This window comes from Oreochromis niloticus, linkage group LG10, assembly GCF_001858045.2.
Source record: "Oreochromis niloticus isolate F11D_XX linkage group LG10, O_niloticus_UMD_NMBU, whole genome shotgun sequence".
Taxonomy (NCBI): domain Eukaryota; kingdom Metazoa; phylum Chordata; class Actinopteri; order Cichliformes; family Cichlidae; genus Oreochromis; species Oreochromis niloticus.
This window is the reverse complement of record NC_031975.2, coordinates 29,137,075-29,153,251: the sequence shown is the minus strand read 5'-3', so window position 1 is coordinate 29,153,251 and position 16,177 is coordinate 29,137,075. Positions and strand designations below refer to the sequence as shown.

The 16,177-nt window shown below is 38.4% G+C and overlaps 2 protein-coding genes across 3 annotated transcripts; one reads left to right on the top strand and one right to left on the bottom strand.

Annotated features, from left to right (window-relative positions):
* Positions 1-200: 200 nt before the first annotated feature.
* On the bottom strand, positions 201-9,172 carry fam114a2 (family with sequence similarity 114 member A2). 2 transcript variants are annotated; one of them, XM_005472305.4, is made up of 14 exons: positions 8,899-9,172; positions 6,815-7,057; positions 6,061-6,160; positions 5,789-5,890; positions 5,151-5,266; positions 4,893-5,027; positions 4,553-4,717; positions 4,288-4,411; positions 4,120-4,205; positions 3,780-3,875; positions 3,523-3,647; positions 3,352-3,424; positions 2,859-2,912; positions 201-1,898 (listed from the first exon to the last, which is right to left on the bottom strand). In XM_005472305.4, the coding sequence occupies exons 2-14, from the start codon at positions 7,031-7,033 to the stop codon at positions 1,797-1,799; spliced, it is 1,497 nt and encodes a 498-aa protein (XP_005472362.1). In that variant the 5' UTR covers positions 7,034-7,057; positions 8,899-9,172; the 3' UTR covers positions 201-1,796. The 2 variants fall into 2 exon arrangements, with proteins under 2 accessions (XP_005472362.1, XP_019219266.1); XM_019363721.2 differs by having other exon boundaries at positions 5,151-5,251.
* A 574-nt stretch (positions 9,173-9,746) lies between these two features.
* Positions 9,747-14,264, top strand: LOC100693639 (microfibril associated protein 3). Its single transcript, XM_005472306.3, has 3 exons — positions 9,747-9,846; positions 10,687-10,972; positions 12,498-14,264. Exons 2-3 carry the CDS (start codon positions 10,732-10,734, stop codon positions 13,217-13,219), a joined length of 963 nt encoding a protein of 320 aa, XP_005472363.1. The 5' UTR covers positions 9,747-9,846; positions 10,687-10,731; the 3' UTR covers positions 13,220-14,264.
* Positions 14,265-16,177: the final 1,913 nt, after the last annotated feature.

The window sequence follows — 16,177 nt, the reverse complement described above, 5'->3', positions numbered from 1 at the left end:
AACTATTTTCTACCAAAGAAACAACCACAGTGAAAAACTGAAATTATAATTTCTATAAAGGATTAACAAAAAACATGTCTGGTTACTCACCAGACCCAGGATTGTGGTAATTTAGTCACGAGAAGCTAAAGAAAGTATGTACACACAAAAAGTCAAACACCACTGACAACAAGTAAACCTGCAATTTAAACACAAAAAGCTTGAAGGAAGCACATTTATTTGAATCTCATCTCAGTAATATACCATAGCGTACAGTATATTGCTCCATATTACTCCGAAACCATAAATTTACATGCCCACAACACTCAGCTGTTAGCAGTCCTCTATCTTCTTGGCAGACAGAAGCTTTCGTGTTGGATAGATGACAAAAGGGGAAAGCAGGCTTATAACACTGACACTTACAATCATGTTGTTTGTATACCTCACTAGTGAGTTTTATTCTGCTGTGCACTGCTTTTTATTTCATTGATTGAAAAATGGATGAAACAATGGTTTTCTACATGGTACCTACAGGCTTTGGGGATGGACAGTAAAGACAAAGCAAACATGGAGTAAATTATAAGCTGTGGCAGGACAGGATGTTCAAACTTTTTTGATCATCAACATTTGAGCTTGTACATTTTTGTACAAGAGGTAACCAATCAATATAAAGTTGGTTGAAAGGGAGTTTCAAGTTAAATGATAAACTGTACAGTATAAGATAAATGAGGTTCATTTTGAATTTGTGAACAAAGCTGCTTAAAAAGAGACCAAAAATATAGAGCAGGAAATGAAAATAATACGTCTCTTTCAAGATCAATTATTCCATTTCTCCTAAACAAACTGCAACTCTGAATCTCAACTCAGCGTTGCTTAAACATTTAGACGATTTCTTAAAGGTTTATTTAAAATGCTCTTACAGAATGCAAGGGCATTAATGTAAAATATTCAAGCTATTTGACCAGCTTGCTGGTCTTTTTTTTTTTTTAAATGCTCCACGATTTTTATATTAAATCTAGTAAAAGTGGTGCAGTCGTAAAAGAAACGCTGGCTCAAAGTCTTCTTTAAATCTGAGGCCGTCTATAGAGAAAAGGAGACGTTGGCTAGAACGAGTGCTGACATGCGATGATGCACAATTTAAAATTGATATTGGATGTAAATCTAGAAGGATGTGGGTTTAAAACAAAGGGAAACAAAACTCCAATTATCATCCTTCAGTTGGCCACAGAGCAACAGAACTGTAGGCTTATCACAGTCTGTCTCCCCCTGATTTAAGGACAAGTTGCCAAAAACTAAAATTATTGTGTGTCTTGAAGATTTTAGCAAACACACTTAGAGTCCAGCTGCTCCAGCACCAGCAATGATTTGCTTTGCAGTAAGAGTGAAGCCTCGTGTCTACATCTTACCATTTATTTTGTTAAGATGTTCTTTTGGAAACAAGTTATCACTGGTGTTTGGTATCCTGTATGAGATGCCTGAACTAAGTGAATGAATAACACCCAAGAAAAAAAGGTAGTGTAGTTTGTGCAATGAAACTAAAAATTGTTCTGAGTTCATTATAAATCCACATTGTTCTTCTTCTTCTGTACGCCAATGACTTCATATAACATACAGTCCAAATAAACCAGCAATGCGCAGAAAGGTAACACTGTTTGACAAGAAAACATTTTCTCTCCCAAGCTCAAAGTAGATTTTGTCTTGAGCAGAAAAACCAGACAACTTAAACATTTTAAAGATATGTCAGTTCTCTGCTGAGACTCTGAGCCCCAGCTTAGTGGCTGTAGTGGAGGGCAGAGGTCAGAGGTCAGGTCAGCGGGTCACTGCTCCGTAAGCTGAACTCTCCTTTCGATGTGAGATATCTCCAGTATCGGCATAAGGAGCTGGAAGGCATCCTGGATGTAAGATGCACTGTTGGATGCCTGTGTGGGATTTGAAAAAAACAAACAAAAAAAACACGTTAGTATGAAATATCAATCTCCAAATGTCCATACTAATGTCTGTTAATCTATACGGGTTGCAATCATAAAGTTTTAGAACTCAAAAAAAGAACTCTTCTACAAGCAGAGATCCTGATGAAGCAGGATGAAGTGGTGTGGAGGAACTAGCCAACCAGTTTTAAATCAGCTTTTGCTTTTTATATGCAGAACTTGGTCACACTTTGTATAAAACACCATAAAAATCAAGTCTCATCACAGTTTTCTCTGACTATTAGAACGTAGCTTTCGTGTTGAATAGCTGTCAGTCTTCTCCTGACATCTAGTCATGTTTCAGTCATGAGCTGAAATAACTTTTCTTGGACAAAAGTCTTAATTTACTCTAATATCATTGTAGTACAGTCCTTGTCAAGACAACCAAAGTTTAAAGTGCTCTGAGCAGCAGATACATAAATTATTTTATTTTAGCTAGAGTAAATATTTTTGATATACTTTTCTTACAATTAAGTAACAACGACAGTCAGATAACTGATTCTGTTCTGTTCTTTTGCTGAAGCAATGAGCTGATACGACTTCTTAGTTTTACATGACAGCAAATGATTATATTGAGGTTTCTTCATAACCCTGCTGTCCATCTAAAATAAGTCATCAGGAATTTTACAGACAATACAACTAAGGAAATACAGACTAAACTGAGAGGTTTCAAGAATTGACCCCTGTGGGACACCGTATCAAATTTAAAAGGAAAGACGAGAACACTTCTTGTTTTACATGAATGGACCTTTAACTGACATACTGAACTGCAAAGAATCCCAAAAGATGAGGATTTCTATAAAGTAGACAGTGCCAGAACCCCTGGCCTGTTGTATGTATTTGAAAAACAAAAACATCTTGGACAATTCATTAATCCATGTATGTCAGTGGGGCTGCAGTAATATAACAAACCTCTAAAAATACTCCTGTTATCAAGGGGTTGAGGACTTCTCCCTTCTCGTTTGACTGTAAAACAGAAAAAAATTAAATTAAAATGATCTCTCTGTGGAACGAAGAATTAGTGGTTTGGAAGACAAAGTGATTTGGTAAAGAAAACACGGCAAAGAGAAGCATAAATTACAGAAACAAAATGATGAAGTTTGTGGCTAATGCAGATCTCCTTCTAAAATGATATTTATAATATAATAACCATGAGACATTATCAGCTGAACTGCTTACTATGATTCCTTATCAACAGTGTGATAATATGAAGAAATAATAAACACGTGGAGGTCAGATTAACAATAAATGACATCAGTCAAAAATAAAACATCTGTTACTTTTAAGACTTTAAATTTACATAGTAAATATGAAAATCTAAGTGTGGTGGGGCAAATGCTTTACAAGCATCAGATATCAGTGATGCACTGACGTTAAAACAGATGGATAGGATCTTGAAACTTACCCCTGCTGCTGTCAGGCAGGAAGTAAACTTCTTGGACAGCAGTGAGATTTCTTTACACAGGACAACAGTTAACCTGAGAACAGACAGGATGACAAAGGTATACATTTAATTAATGTGCACAGAGAATGGTAAATATCCCCACCCCTGAGTCCCTTGCTTATGCCGTCTTACTGTGACAGGACGCTGGCCTCTGTGCTGCCATTGGAGAAAAGGATCATCTCAGCCAGTTTGTGGAAAAGCTCGATGGATCTGGCCGTCAGCTCGGCCAGACTCCTGATAGCTGCAGCGTGAACCTCCTGACAAGATTCAACACACACACACGATTGCTACTTGGTCAAATCCTGCAGTCAAGTATTACCCTCAAACGTCCAATACTTGCAATGTCGGACACTGAAAAAATATATTTTGATGATGCCAGTAAGACCTACCTCCACACTATGCTTCTTCACATCCTCCTCATTTACATCTGTTTCCACATGTTGTTTGGTCAGCTCATTAATCAGGCTGGAGGAGCTCTTACAGGCCTGTTGGATGTTAGCGATCATACTTTAACAGGAAATTGGTGAGTTGAGAATTAGCAGTTACTGTAAAGCAGGAAGTGCCCAGTCTAACAGATTTAAAAGCTGTGACTGTATCTGACATTTTTCTGTTACTTTTCCCATCAAATTAACAACAAGGGAGACAAGTTAAGATCCTTGTAACATTTCGAATAATAACTCAGAAACTGGCAGGAATGTGATTCTGAGCAGTGAATTGTTTGAGCTGTACCTTGCTGAGTTTGTCTGCAGTTGCAGAAACACTGAGGCCCTCCATGGCCTCCTTTAACTCCCTCTCAAACTCTGATCCATCTTCATCTGCAATTAGAAATGCACCATCGTTTATTTCAGGTTCTTCTTGCAGCTGCGAAACATTTGTAGCTGATTTAAAAGACATTACCTTTATTCTCATCAACTTCCTCATCATCGAACTCCACCAGGGAGAAGGAGCCTTTGATTTGGTCAAGCTCATCTCTGAGCTGAACCAGCTCGTCTCCTGATAGAGTCAAGAGCACCGACTTCACCTACAGCACACACAAGAGACAAAATACACACAGTGACGCCTTTACCAGATTACCCAGAAACGTAAAGCATAGAAACAGTGTCTTTGTATGTGTTTTTAGCTACAGCAGAAGTGATATTTTTGGCAGAGACTTTCATTGTACCTTTGACTCACTCTCTCGAGACAGAATCTCCAGAGCTTCAAGGTGTGACAGACCCTGAAATTCATCAAACAGCATCCCGTAGTGAGCGACCACCTTCTTGTCTGAATTTGCAGAGTCTTTGTCTGCTGACTGCAGCTCCTCTCGCTCCTTCGCCTCCCTCAGCACCTGAGAGACAAAGAGTGACAGAGTTGAGAGAGAGTGGCACATGAAAGGGACACGGCTCCAGAAATCTAGGTCAGCCACTAACCTTTAAAGTCTTCATATACATGTTGTTCCCTCTCGTCCATTAAGTTTGAGTGAGATTTTAGGATTTTAGCTTGTTTTTGTATTTACTACCTACCTGAGAGAGAGTGGCGTTCCGTCTCATCAGTCCTTTGGTCTTTTTAAAGCCGGGATCACCTTCTGCTATCACATCCATCGTCTTCTTCCCAATGAACTCAAGAGCATCTAGACCTCCTGTTATCACGGTCTTACCCTGTGAGGAAGCCCAATTTAAACTTTTCTTTAAAATGTGAGCTAAAATAATTTACTAACTTTTGTCAAGTGTGAACAGTCGCACCAACACACAGGTGCTCTCTGGTTTTAAGCATCAGCTTACCGTGTTCTGGACGACGCTACTGAGTGATGACAACATTCCCATTGCACTTCCCACTGCTGACGATTCATCTACTGCTTTGTCGGGCTCCGTGCTGGCGCCATCTACAGGAGAAGACACTAACGAAATAAAAATCATTGTACAAGGATTACATGAGAGAAAAAAAAAGATACTTAAAATGGGTCAATTCAATTAATTTCATTTTCATTTGGACAAATCTTTCCTTCACAAAGCTATGGGACTTGAAGGAACTCAGTAGCCCAAAGATGTTTAAATCGAAATGAAAGTAAAACTCTATTAATTTACTGCTGTAACATCAGAAACGGAGTACTAAAGCAAACAATCCACAGGACCAACAATTTTCTGCCACACTCTGCCAGCTCTCGTCTTATCTGAAGTACCGGTGTTGCATTTTGTTTTTATATTAATTTTGCGTTCTTGGCAGATCTCCATCAGCCACTCCTCGCTGGCTGAAGGGATCAACATCTGATTGGTTCATTAGCTGCAGATGAAAAGTCAAATCAAATGTGCCCATTAAAGTGTTTTGATACATCTTGATCATCTTGACTGGAGAGCCTGGCTCTATTGTTCCTCCAGGTTATAGCAAACGTTTTTTTATATTCCCAGTTATGTGGCCTTACCCTTCTGTTTCTCTTCTTCCTCCACCTGAGCTGACAGTTCGGTTGGACTGGGGATTCCCAGTGATGTCTCAGCCTTCTCGATCACCTGAGTGAGACCTTGGCCTGAACAGACAGAAGACATCAGTACATATAGCAGAGAAGCTTTAACAGTAACAGACTGAAAAAGGCCAAAGCAAGACTACATTTAAACAACAAATGACTTGGTGTTGTACTATTTTTCAGAGGAGCCAACTGTGTACTTGTAAAGACTGAGTGATGTGTTGGATACTCACCCACAGTGGCCACAGTAGCTGTTGCTGTGGATAAGATGGATTTGCCCCAGCTGCCCCAGTAACCCCAGCCACCCTGAGACACGGTCGACTGATTGGATGTCTGAGAATGAGGACAGAAGGAGAAAGAAGAAAAGACACGAAACAGATGTTGTGAATGAGTTAAACAGAAAGACGACTTCAACAAGTGCCTTTTAGTGGTTTAGCAGAAAAATCCACTGACACATTAAAGATTATGACAAACGCAGCTTGTTTAAAACTCACATTTCACACAAGAATAACTATCCAACACATCAGACCATTTAGTCTAAGCCCATTAGGTTGTTAAATGATCCAATAGATAATTTGATGACATTGCACATCAGCAGGGTCTTTAAGAATCTCTCATGTGAAAGTGTAATTGCACCCACTCTCATCAGGTATCACACTTCCCTGTGAGATAGCTTTACAGTGTCAACGACCAAACACACATAAAACACACAAGCTTTTTGAAGATGTTTATGTGACATGATATGTTCTGGGAGGCAGAAAGATACTTTTATTAAAGTCGGAAATTTCAGTGTGTTTGTGTTTTTTTAAGTGCACGTTAATGAGTAAGGTGAGATTTGTTGATGTCTGCACAAAATCTTATCACAAATGTCAGGCTATTGACATGCAGGAGAAAAAAAAGTCATGATGGAAATTATGGCTTCAGCTCTTCTCTTTTTGCAATCATCTTTAGTTCTTCGAGTATGAACAGTACTTCTAATTCTACTACCTTTGCTGGCTGCTCATCCTCTTTTGGAGTATCCTGAACTTTGGCTGCAGGCTGGGTTTCTGGCCTCCTCCTGGCTTTTCTCGTCAGAGCTACATCAATGGAGAAGTCAGGTGTGGATGGAGAGGAGCTGTCAGGAGTTCCAGCAGGAGAGGGATTCTGCTTTCCCAGCGCTGCCTCTGAACCCTCGGCTGCTGCACAAGAAGCTTCACTGTCTGACATGTTATCAAATGTCTCAGTGCATACCTGGAAAGAAAGAGGAGGAAAAAAGCCATTGCATAAACTCTGGCAATAAACAAAATGATTTGCTTGTTGCTTTGGATAGTAGCGGAAATGCCAGGTACTGGTTTGTAGTTAACTCTCTTGTGCACTTCTCACGTGTCAGTCAACTTCACGTGTCAGTTTAATTTTTTTGTTTAAGTATTATTATTATTATCATTATCATTATTATTATTGTTCAGTTTCAATCATGAGTAAATTTTGTTCACTTCCCACTGTTTCATTTGCTGAGTACCACTAAGAGGAGTCCAGGTTCCTTTTTTTTTGCACACTAACTTAAGTACATTAAAAAAGTACTGACAATTTTACCTTCATATTATGAATATTTCAAATTAAAAGTCTGTTGATGTACATGGGCTGGGATTTCAATTTGTGTTACTTTTTTCCAGAATTTTCAAACCTTCATAACTTCATAACTACATTATTTTTTAAAAGTTAAAAAGAAAAAACAAAATAAAAAACCTAACGACACTTAAACTCGGATAAGATCTGCAATTGAAACATTTCAACAAAATCACAGCTTCAAAATCAGGATTTTATCAAAATGTATGTACAAAGAAATGAAAAAGAAAAGAAAGGTAGGAAAAAAAGAGACCTTTCATATGAAATAAACTGTTTTAAGCAACCATCTATCCCACATAGTTATACAACTCTGATCATTTCACCCAAAATGCAGTTCTACTAACTTTTACCCAAATGATAAGATAATGAGAAAACATTTCAAACGTCCAGGATGCCAATAACATTTCAATTTCTCTATGTCACAGACAATAAATTAGATTTGGTACTGTGACTATGATATATATCATGATATTAGTGCCCAAAATCATGATGAATAAAAACAATATTTTTGATTTTATCTTTAAAATTGATCTGGTTGCAGTTTTCAAACACGTCTTAAATGTGTTTTTAAGCCTGGAAATGTCACATGAATGCCTACTGCACTTAACGAAATATTAGAGAAAAAAATAATGACAGATTCTAATGTCAGGAAGATAATCACTAATTTCCAAAAGACTTACTCTTAAAACAGTGACTCCAATAAATAAAACTTGTGAGGGAATCTATATATAGTCTGCGTCTTTTCATAAAAACAGAAATATTTGCACCAGGGTATCACAAGAGGAAGAAACACTACATACTGTTCTGTTCATATGCTGTTCTACTCATAAAAACGAGGTGCACTAAATGTTTCTTTAGCTAGGCCCTTAACCTAAGGCTTTAACCAAGTTTAAAGAGGTGTATTTTCTTATGGGTTTGAAGCAGAAGCATTTCACATCTCCAAACGTTAAATCGTGGAGCAAAGCCAAAGCCAGTTTGTGATGCCAGAAGTATAACTGTCAGGACAAATCTAAGTATTCTTACAATATGAGATTAATGCTTTAATCCGACTTTGCATTGCTTTTAGCTATCCACGGGAGCTAGAGGTAGTGATGCTGAATCATACACAAGTACATAAAAAGTCCAAAGTGGCAAAGAAAACAATCATCACACAAAAGAAAAAGTAGGAGTTTGTACAAATATAAAGATAATCCATAAAATGTGTATGTGACGTTTTCTAGTAGTCCGTGGTAATATTTTAGCGCTGGGATATCAATACGTACTGGATGTTTACTGGATTCACTGTTAAATTCACCCTTTCAAAACGCTTGCTAACAGTTTAGGAGAGCATCTAGTTCGTGTCTTGTAAGTATCGTTTACAAGAGCGTCAGCTGTTTTTTTAGCATCGACTGCTGGTTCAACTATAATAAACTAATAATTAAATGAGAAAAAACAAGCTAAACTTAAGTTCCTTGCTATTGACTCACCTTTTCTCCTGCTCAGCTGTCAAAGTCCTGATGTTAGCAGGTGACGTTAGCTCAATCAGCTAATAATTCTAGTAGTTTCCGCTTCCAAATTAAAAATAAGAACCGCCTTTTATTGTTTCGGTTTGCACTTCAGCATCTACACTTTTAGCAACTTCTAATTTTCTAACAAACACTTTAATGGCTCAGGTTTTCGTGCTGTGGTTTTTTCCTCCAGGATTAGCCACGTCATATTTTGTTTTCAAAGTCTAGCTGTTAGCCATAATGAGAAACACGAATTCCTGTTATTCTCTTCAAAATAAAAGTATGTGGCTCATTAATGCTCACAAATTTACTGTAAAATCGAGAATAAGTTCACGTATTAATCTTTATAGAAGGGAAAAAAACAAATGTGCTCTAAGTTTAATTTACAAAAAGTACAAACTCCCGAAAAGTTAGGTTAATAGTTTAGGGTTCAGTTTTTGCAATTTTATGTTGAAAGGTACCAGTGCCATTAGGGGAGTCTGTCGTCCTGGATTAAAAAAAGAAAACAAGACTTCCGGAAACGTCAAAATAAAATGCGCTTAGTTAATGTATTGCTACTATAATAATAATAATTATAATAATAATAAAATAATAATGATGTTCAATTATAACAACAATATACAAATACAAATGACTATTATATCACTTGTTATTACTTATTGAAAAAAATATAGAAACACAATTAAAGATAAAAACTGCTAATGAGTCATTGAATAAATAACACAACGTTCAGTACATAAACTGTTTGACTTTTCTTTCTTATAAATCGTCTAAAATGTAAAAAAAAAAAAATAATTAGGCGACATTGACGTGAAGTCACCTACCTGCATGGAAGAGTTGACAGCAAACCACGCCCATTCACTCATACCTGTACTAGGAAGTGAATGGGTCGGATGGATTGTGCTTGCTTGGCTGGCACACTTCAAGGTAAATTACTAAAATAATTTTAAAACTTCTCTTATTTTTGCCACTTGCTGATGGTGGATTTGGTTGCCTTGGTTTCTGTGGGCAACAGGTGGGAATTTGAATGGTAATGTATGGACTACTTCGAAAACCATTATCGTGCCGGGGACGCTGGTGCGGTAATTATTTAAAGAGCCAGTTTGTTATTTAAGCAAGCTGTGTCTGACCTATATTTCTTGTGTTATATTTCTGTTTAAAACCCAGTGTATTATATCACCACAGTACCTTTTATTACTACAGATACTTTCAATCTGTAAACGAATTAAGAAATTGCACACTTTTCTGACAATTTGTTCTGAATTGTTAGTTTAGCGCATTCATTAAGCGTCACTGTAAATGTGCCTCACGCCTATCCCGTTCGCCCTATACTTAATGTAATAACCGAGATTTTTTTCAGTACACTTACACAGGGTTTCGAAAAGATAAATAAAAAAATTAGCTAAAAATCAGTGACGTCAGAACAAAATAAGAATGTTATTCAGATAAAAGGGTGATGATTTTGTAATTTAAATGTTAGGACATGGAGAAAAATGAGATCAAGAATTCAACAAAGTGCTCTGACAAAAAGATTAAAAACAAACAAGCAAAAAAAACCTCACTGGAAGAAGAGCTTAAACACAACATTTAAACTCAAATGATTTTCTTTTAATTAAAATTGTTCTGTAAAGGTTTTATGTCCTGATGATTACTGCATAAAATACTAATATACTAAACATTCAAATTTATGAAATGCAGACATACATATTATAAAGACACGTCATGTGACGTGATCAGATTTGACCGTTGACTTTTCCTGTTTTGCAGGTTTGTCTCGTCCCCATGTGAGCTGTACCTGTGGCTCTTTTCAACATGTTATCGCCTCATAATCCTCACCTGTCTCACTGGCTCGCCACATTCTTACTGCTCAATTGCTGGAAAGCAGGTGGAGCTCACAATGGGTCAGACATGGTGACCTCAATGCAGCGGGCCAGCATTCCCTCCATCGTGGTGAAGGAGGGATCGAGCGTGCTGATTACGTGTAATGTGACCGGGGCCCATGATAACATCAGCTGGTACAACTCTAAAGGCCCCCTGCTGGGGGACGAAGCAGGTATGACGAGGAAATGAAGCGCCGAGATTTTGATCAGCTTCGAGTTCTTTTCGTCCTGCATGGCTTTTTTATCTGAAAGCAATCAAATGAACTTAAAAACATACTTTCAGAGTTAGTGCTTGTGCTGATATTTCAGTGGCATTTAATTCTGAAAGTGAAAAAAAGGTTTTATGTAACGTAAAACTTCAATAAAGACACATAAGCACTGCCTTTCAACCAGCATATCAATCACTTAGTCAATCATTGTTACTGTTTTTACACTGAATAATACTTTAGTCACAAACAGTATGTGGAAAAAAGAAGTATGCTTCATTTCATATATAACATTTTGTGTGTTCAGACATAGAAACCCCCCCGCTGGCCCTCACCATGTGACACACTGTATCATTATTTATTTAACACAAACTGCAGAAGCAGTGTGTGATGAATTAAGTACATCTCACGATTCAGTAGTTTGCTGAATCACCTTTAGCAGAAATAAATTGAAGGTCTGTTCATAGCAGTTCAGTCCGGTTGAGGTCCAGACTTTGGCCGGGCCGTTGCAACTTGTGGATTTGCTGCTGTGCTTAGGATCATTGTCCTGTTGCATGAGTCAGTTTTAACCTAGTTTTAGCTGTCAAACAGATGGCCTTTAGCAAACAGTTAGTGTGAGGTGTTTAACAAAAATCAAATACAGCTTATCAGCACAAACATGATGCTGGGTATTATTGCCAAACACCTCCACGTTGGCCTTGTCTGTCTAAAGGACATTGTTCCTGAAGTCTTTCAGTCTGTTCACATGTAACTTTGCAAACCTAACCCATGCTGCCATTTTAATAATTGGACTTCCATGAATTTTAACATAATAATCTGAGGCCTGGAGAGTCTGAGACTTAAGGTTGGATTTGTCTCACACTACTTCTGCATTTTGGCTAAATTTTTGTTTAATAAATCACGATGTGCTGTAATGTGTTACATGATGTTCTCTTTAAATAATTGTAGAACCAGGACACTGATATTGAATAAAACCACCTTCTGTATTTGTACACTTGTTACCATGTCACCAAAAGGTCTCTGTAAGTATTTTAATTTGAAAATACTCCAGAAATTGTTATTCTGGTTGACCTGCTGAACTGTTTGTCAGCAGGTGACAGAGATGTGTACTGATTAGAGTTTGGAGAAGAAGAATGGCTGCCTTCTCTTTCTTGTCTTTGACAAATTGCCTTAGGTAATGCTAGCATTCAGTAAATACTTGCAGCTAAATACTGAGCAGATCTTTCCTTTTTTAAAACATTTTGACACGATTGACTAATTTTAATCTGGTTTTGAGTTTTTTTCAGGTTACAAGTATCAGAAATGCTGCCGATTCTCTCTCTTTTTTTTTTTTGACTCCCAGAGAATTTTTAGAAACGAAGTATTGAAATTTCATAACTACCATCAACTAAATCATTCAGATGCTGCTGATTAAGGAGATGCAGGAGATTTGAAAGTTTTAATGAGAAACTTTGTGGTAAAAGTAAAAATGTGTTGTGCATTATTGCTGCAGGTGGAAGGTGGCAGATTCAAGAGGAAGGCATCCTGAACATCACAGAGGTCTTGTTTGAGGACCGTGGCAGCTACACCTGCGTTGCCTCGAGCGTCAGCGGTGGCACCCAAAACTACACGGTGACTCTTCGCGTTGCCTACTCTGACAGCGGCTTGGGGCTGCATTTCGTTATCGTGTGCCTGGTGGCCTTCACCATCACCATGATCCTCAATGTGGCCCGCCTGTGCATGGTCAACAGCCACCTCAAGGAGATGGAGAGGGTCATAAATGAGTTCTTCCGGACAGAGGGCGCAGAGAAGCTGCAGAAGGCATTCGAGGTCGCCAAGAGCATCCCCATTGTCACTTCAGCCAAGACGGTGGAGCTTGCCAAGGTCACGCAGTTCAAAACTATGGAGTTTGCCCGTCACATCGAGGAGCTGGCCCGCAGCGTGCCTTTGCCGCCACTCATCCTAAACTGCCGGGTGGTGGTAGAGGAGACGGGGGAGACTGGGAGCCCTGCATCAGAACACGTAGATTCAGTGGGGAGTGTGGCGAAAGGGAACAGACAGATTACTGCCCCCCCCAGCCCCAACAAGGATGGAGAGGAGCAGGCACTGCTTTCAAGCAAAGGGCAAAGAAATGATGGAGGTGGTGACTACGTCAAAGTGTCTGTCCATACAGCTTCTGAGAAGACCGTCAGTGAGGATAGAGGACCCGCTGATGTGCTCCCACCAGGCACATGAACAGCTGTGTGTTATGAGAGTAACATATGACAAGTAATGTGAATCCCATCAAAAACTCATTTCTGATTGCAAATTAGTGATCAAGAAATTGTTAAATTGTGCAGCTGATTATTAGATAACATTCTTATCTCCTCCCTTTCTTATTTAATTGTGTCACCAAGTCTTGTGTTGAAACATCTTGTTCGTGATAAGTTATGAATTCATCTGTGGACATTAAAATACTGTTTTCCTTCCTGCTTAAAACTGAATTTCCTTCAGTTTCCTTCAGTTTGCACATCTATTCCTATGTTATGCTTGCAGTAATCTCCCTTTTTGCACACACACACACACACACACACACACACACACACACACACACACACACACACACACACACACACTAACGTTTGTTTAATTAGTGATGATGAGGAAAGTGCAAAAGGTCCAGCTTTGTTCTCAAGAATCAAAAGCTGTTTCCTAACAGTTCCTCAGTCTCATTTTGCCTCAGTTTGATACAGCACAGAATAGTAATTTTTATCTCCTTTACCCTCCTGAATATATTGTATTCTTATTTTTTTCAACCCTGGGTGTTGGCTCACCTTTAACTTTGCCTTCTTTGAGTTTTTCTGCACACAGCCGATGAAGCAGCAAGCGCTCATTATCCTCTTTCAGATATCATTTGCTGCTCTTCACTTGCGTTCACTTTGACAGTCAGTGAGCTTCCACAGAGCAAAATGCTGCAATGAAATGTTCTCATATCGCCGTGTCGATTGTTTTCATGTCAGCGCTTCCTGTCACTCACTTGAAACTCGAAGGCAGATGTAAAAGCCGGAAAAATAATCATCCCAAGACTTGATTCCTGTGTCACATATGTGTAGTTATTTGTGAGTAAGGATAGCGGCTAATTATAGGTTGCTGTTTTTTTTCTCAAAATTGAATAAGTAATATAAAGCATTAAAGGGGAAGTAGCATAAATTATTCTTTATTTTTTTGTACAATAAGATGCAAATCTAGGATGCAATCACCTTGGCTGTGATGAAAAATTCCTGATTGTTTAATGGTCAAATATGTATATCATTTCCCAATCTCTCTATGCCAGCAAAAACCTTTTTATTATGAAGTCACTTTATATTTATCATAACATGCTGTGGCACAGTGACATTCAGCATCTGCAGAGTCATTTATTTCATTGTGAAACTTCAGATTAATCAAGTATGGGAGGGAAGTACTGATACGTCTGGTACGAGACATTCACTGACGTTTTAAACAAGCCCATGTAGGTGTAAATATGTATATCTGCAAAAGTGTCTTTTCCATAGAATCTGTAAAGACCTTTATAGTTCTGAGGTTTCACACCCTGAAACTAAATCAGCTGTTAAGAAAATGTTGAAAACCCTTCAGATAGAGCTTCTTACATGTCTGTAACACGTCTGTATAGTGTGAGTAATTAGTGAGTCATAGTGGCAGTTAATGGCACCCATACTTATTTTAAGGAGTGTGACATGTGAGATTGACAGATTAATGAAGTACGAAAGGTAAATAATGACTCCTGGCACAATTCATTGTTTTCATTAAAGCTTTATTCACAGCACATAAATGTGTTTGGCAGTGTGCCTCCAACACCAGAGTATTTGTTTCCATGGAATCTGTGAAAATATTTACAGCTTTGCAGGCTTCTTTACTGCGTATGTTTAACAAAAACAAAAACCTCTATTATATAGTATGAATCAGCAGTGAGTCAGTGGCAGAACCTGAATTGTATTTGAGCATACTACTGCAGTTCATAAAGGGAAAGCAAAAGCCTGTAATTCACAATTAAAATATGTAAATATTTGGTAGTTATTTATGTCCATACAGGCAATGCTCCAAATGAGCCACACAGTGGAGCTGTTGGGTTAAGCATCTCCAACGCTGCTACTTTCACAAGCTGTAACACTCCCGAAGGCGGCTTGTGCACGCTAACAGATGTCAATGAAGACTTGATACCAGCAGGGAGGGATTTAGTGCTGGTAGCTGAACTGTCACATCTCAGGGGCAAAGTGTTGATTTGAGGCTCATATGTCAGCGTCTTGCTTGGATTAAACACTGGATCCAGTTTAGAAAGCTGTTGTTCTTGTTGCAGACATGGCCATTTTGCAGGAACTTTAGGTGAAAGTCTTTACATCTGGGTGAAGCTGGAAGATTCGGTGAAATCATCCTGACACATGTAAATTAATAAGGCTGGATTGTTATCCATTTTTATTTAAATGGAGCTGATCTGGTGTTTTAGCTTGACTTAAGGCCTTGAATTCAAATGTTCCCCAGGCAGTGATGCCTACTTTAATCTCACTATTTTAAAATATTCATAATAACTGGGATATCCTCAGACTTTAAAATAAATGAGGCTGTACAGGGGTGTGCAGGTTAACAAGGGAAGACGTATAAACATTTATCCATGCTTGTTTTTGTGATATCACCACTTTTAAGGAACCAAATCCACCCAGATACATAATGGACAGATTCGTGGATCTGTAAAACACAGTGGAGGCCCTGTCATCAGCTGCATTTCAGCCAGTGGTGTTGGGGATCTTGTCAAAATTATAATAATTCTGAATACAGAAAAAGTACCATCATTTTTTTATGAACCATCTGGAAAGCATCTGATTGGCAACAGCTTCATTTTTCAGCATCAAAATGATCCCAAACACACTCTCAATGCAGTAAAATGATACCTGAATGGACGTGCTATCAGCCATGGACTGGCCTCTCCAGAGCCCACACCTCAACATTACTGAGGCGATGTGGGATTATTGTTACAGAGAACGGAAGAAAAGGCAGCAAAGATCCAAAGAAGAGCTTTAAATGTCCTTCAAGAAGCCCAGAGAATTATTCCTGAAGACTACTGAAAGAAATGAAAAGAAAGCTTGTCAAAGAGAATTCGGACTGTGTTGAAAAATAAAGATAGTCACACCAAATACTGACTTTCAAGCTCACTAGAAC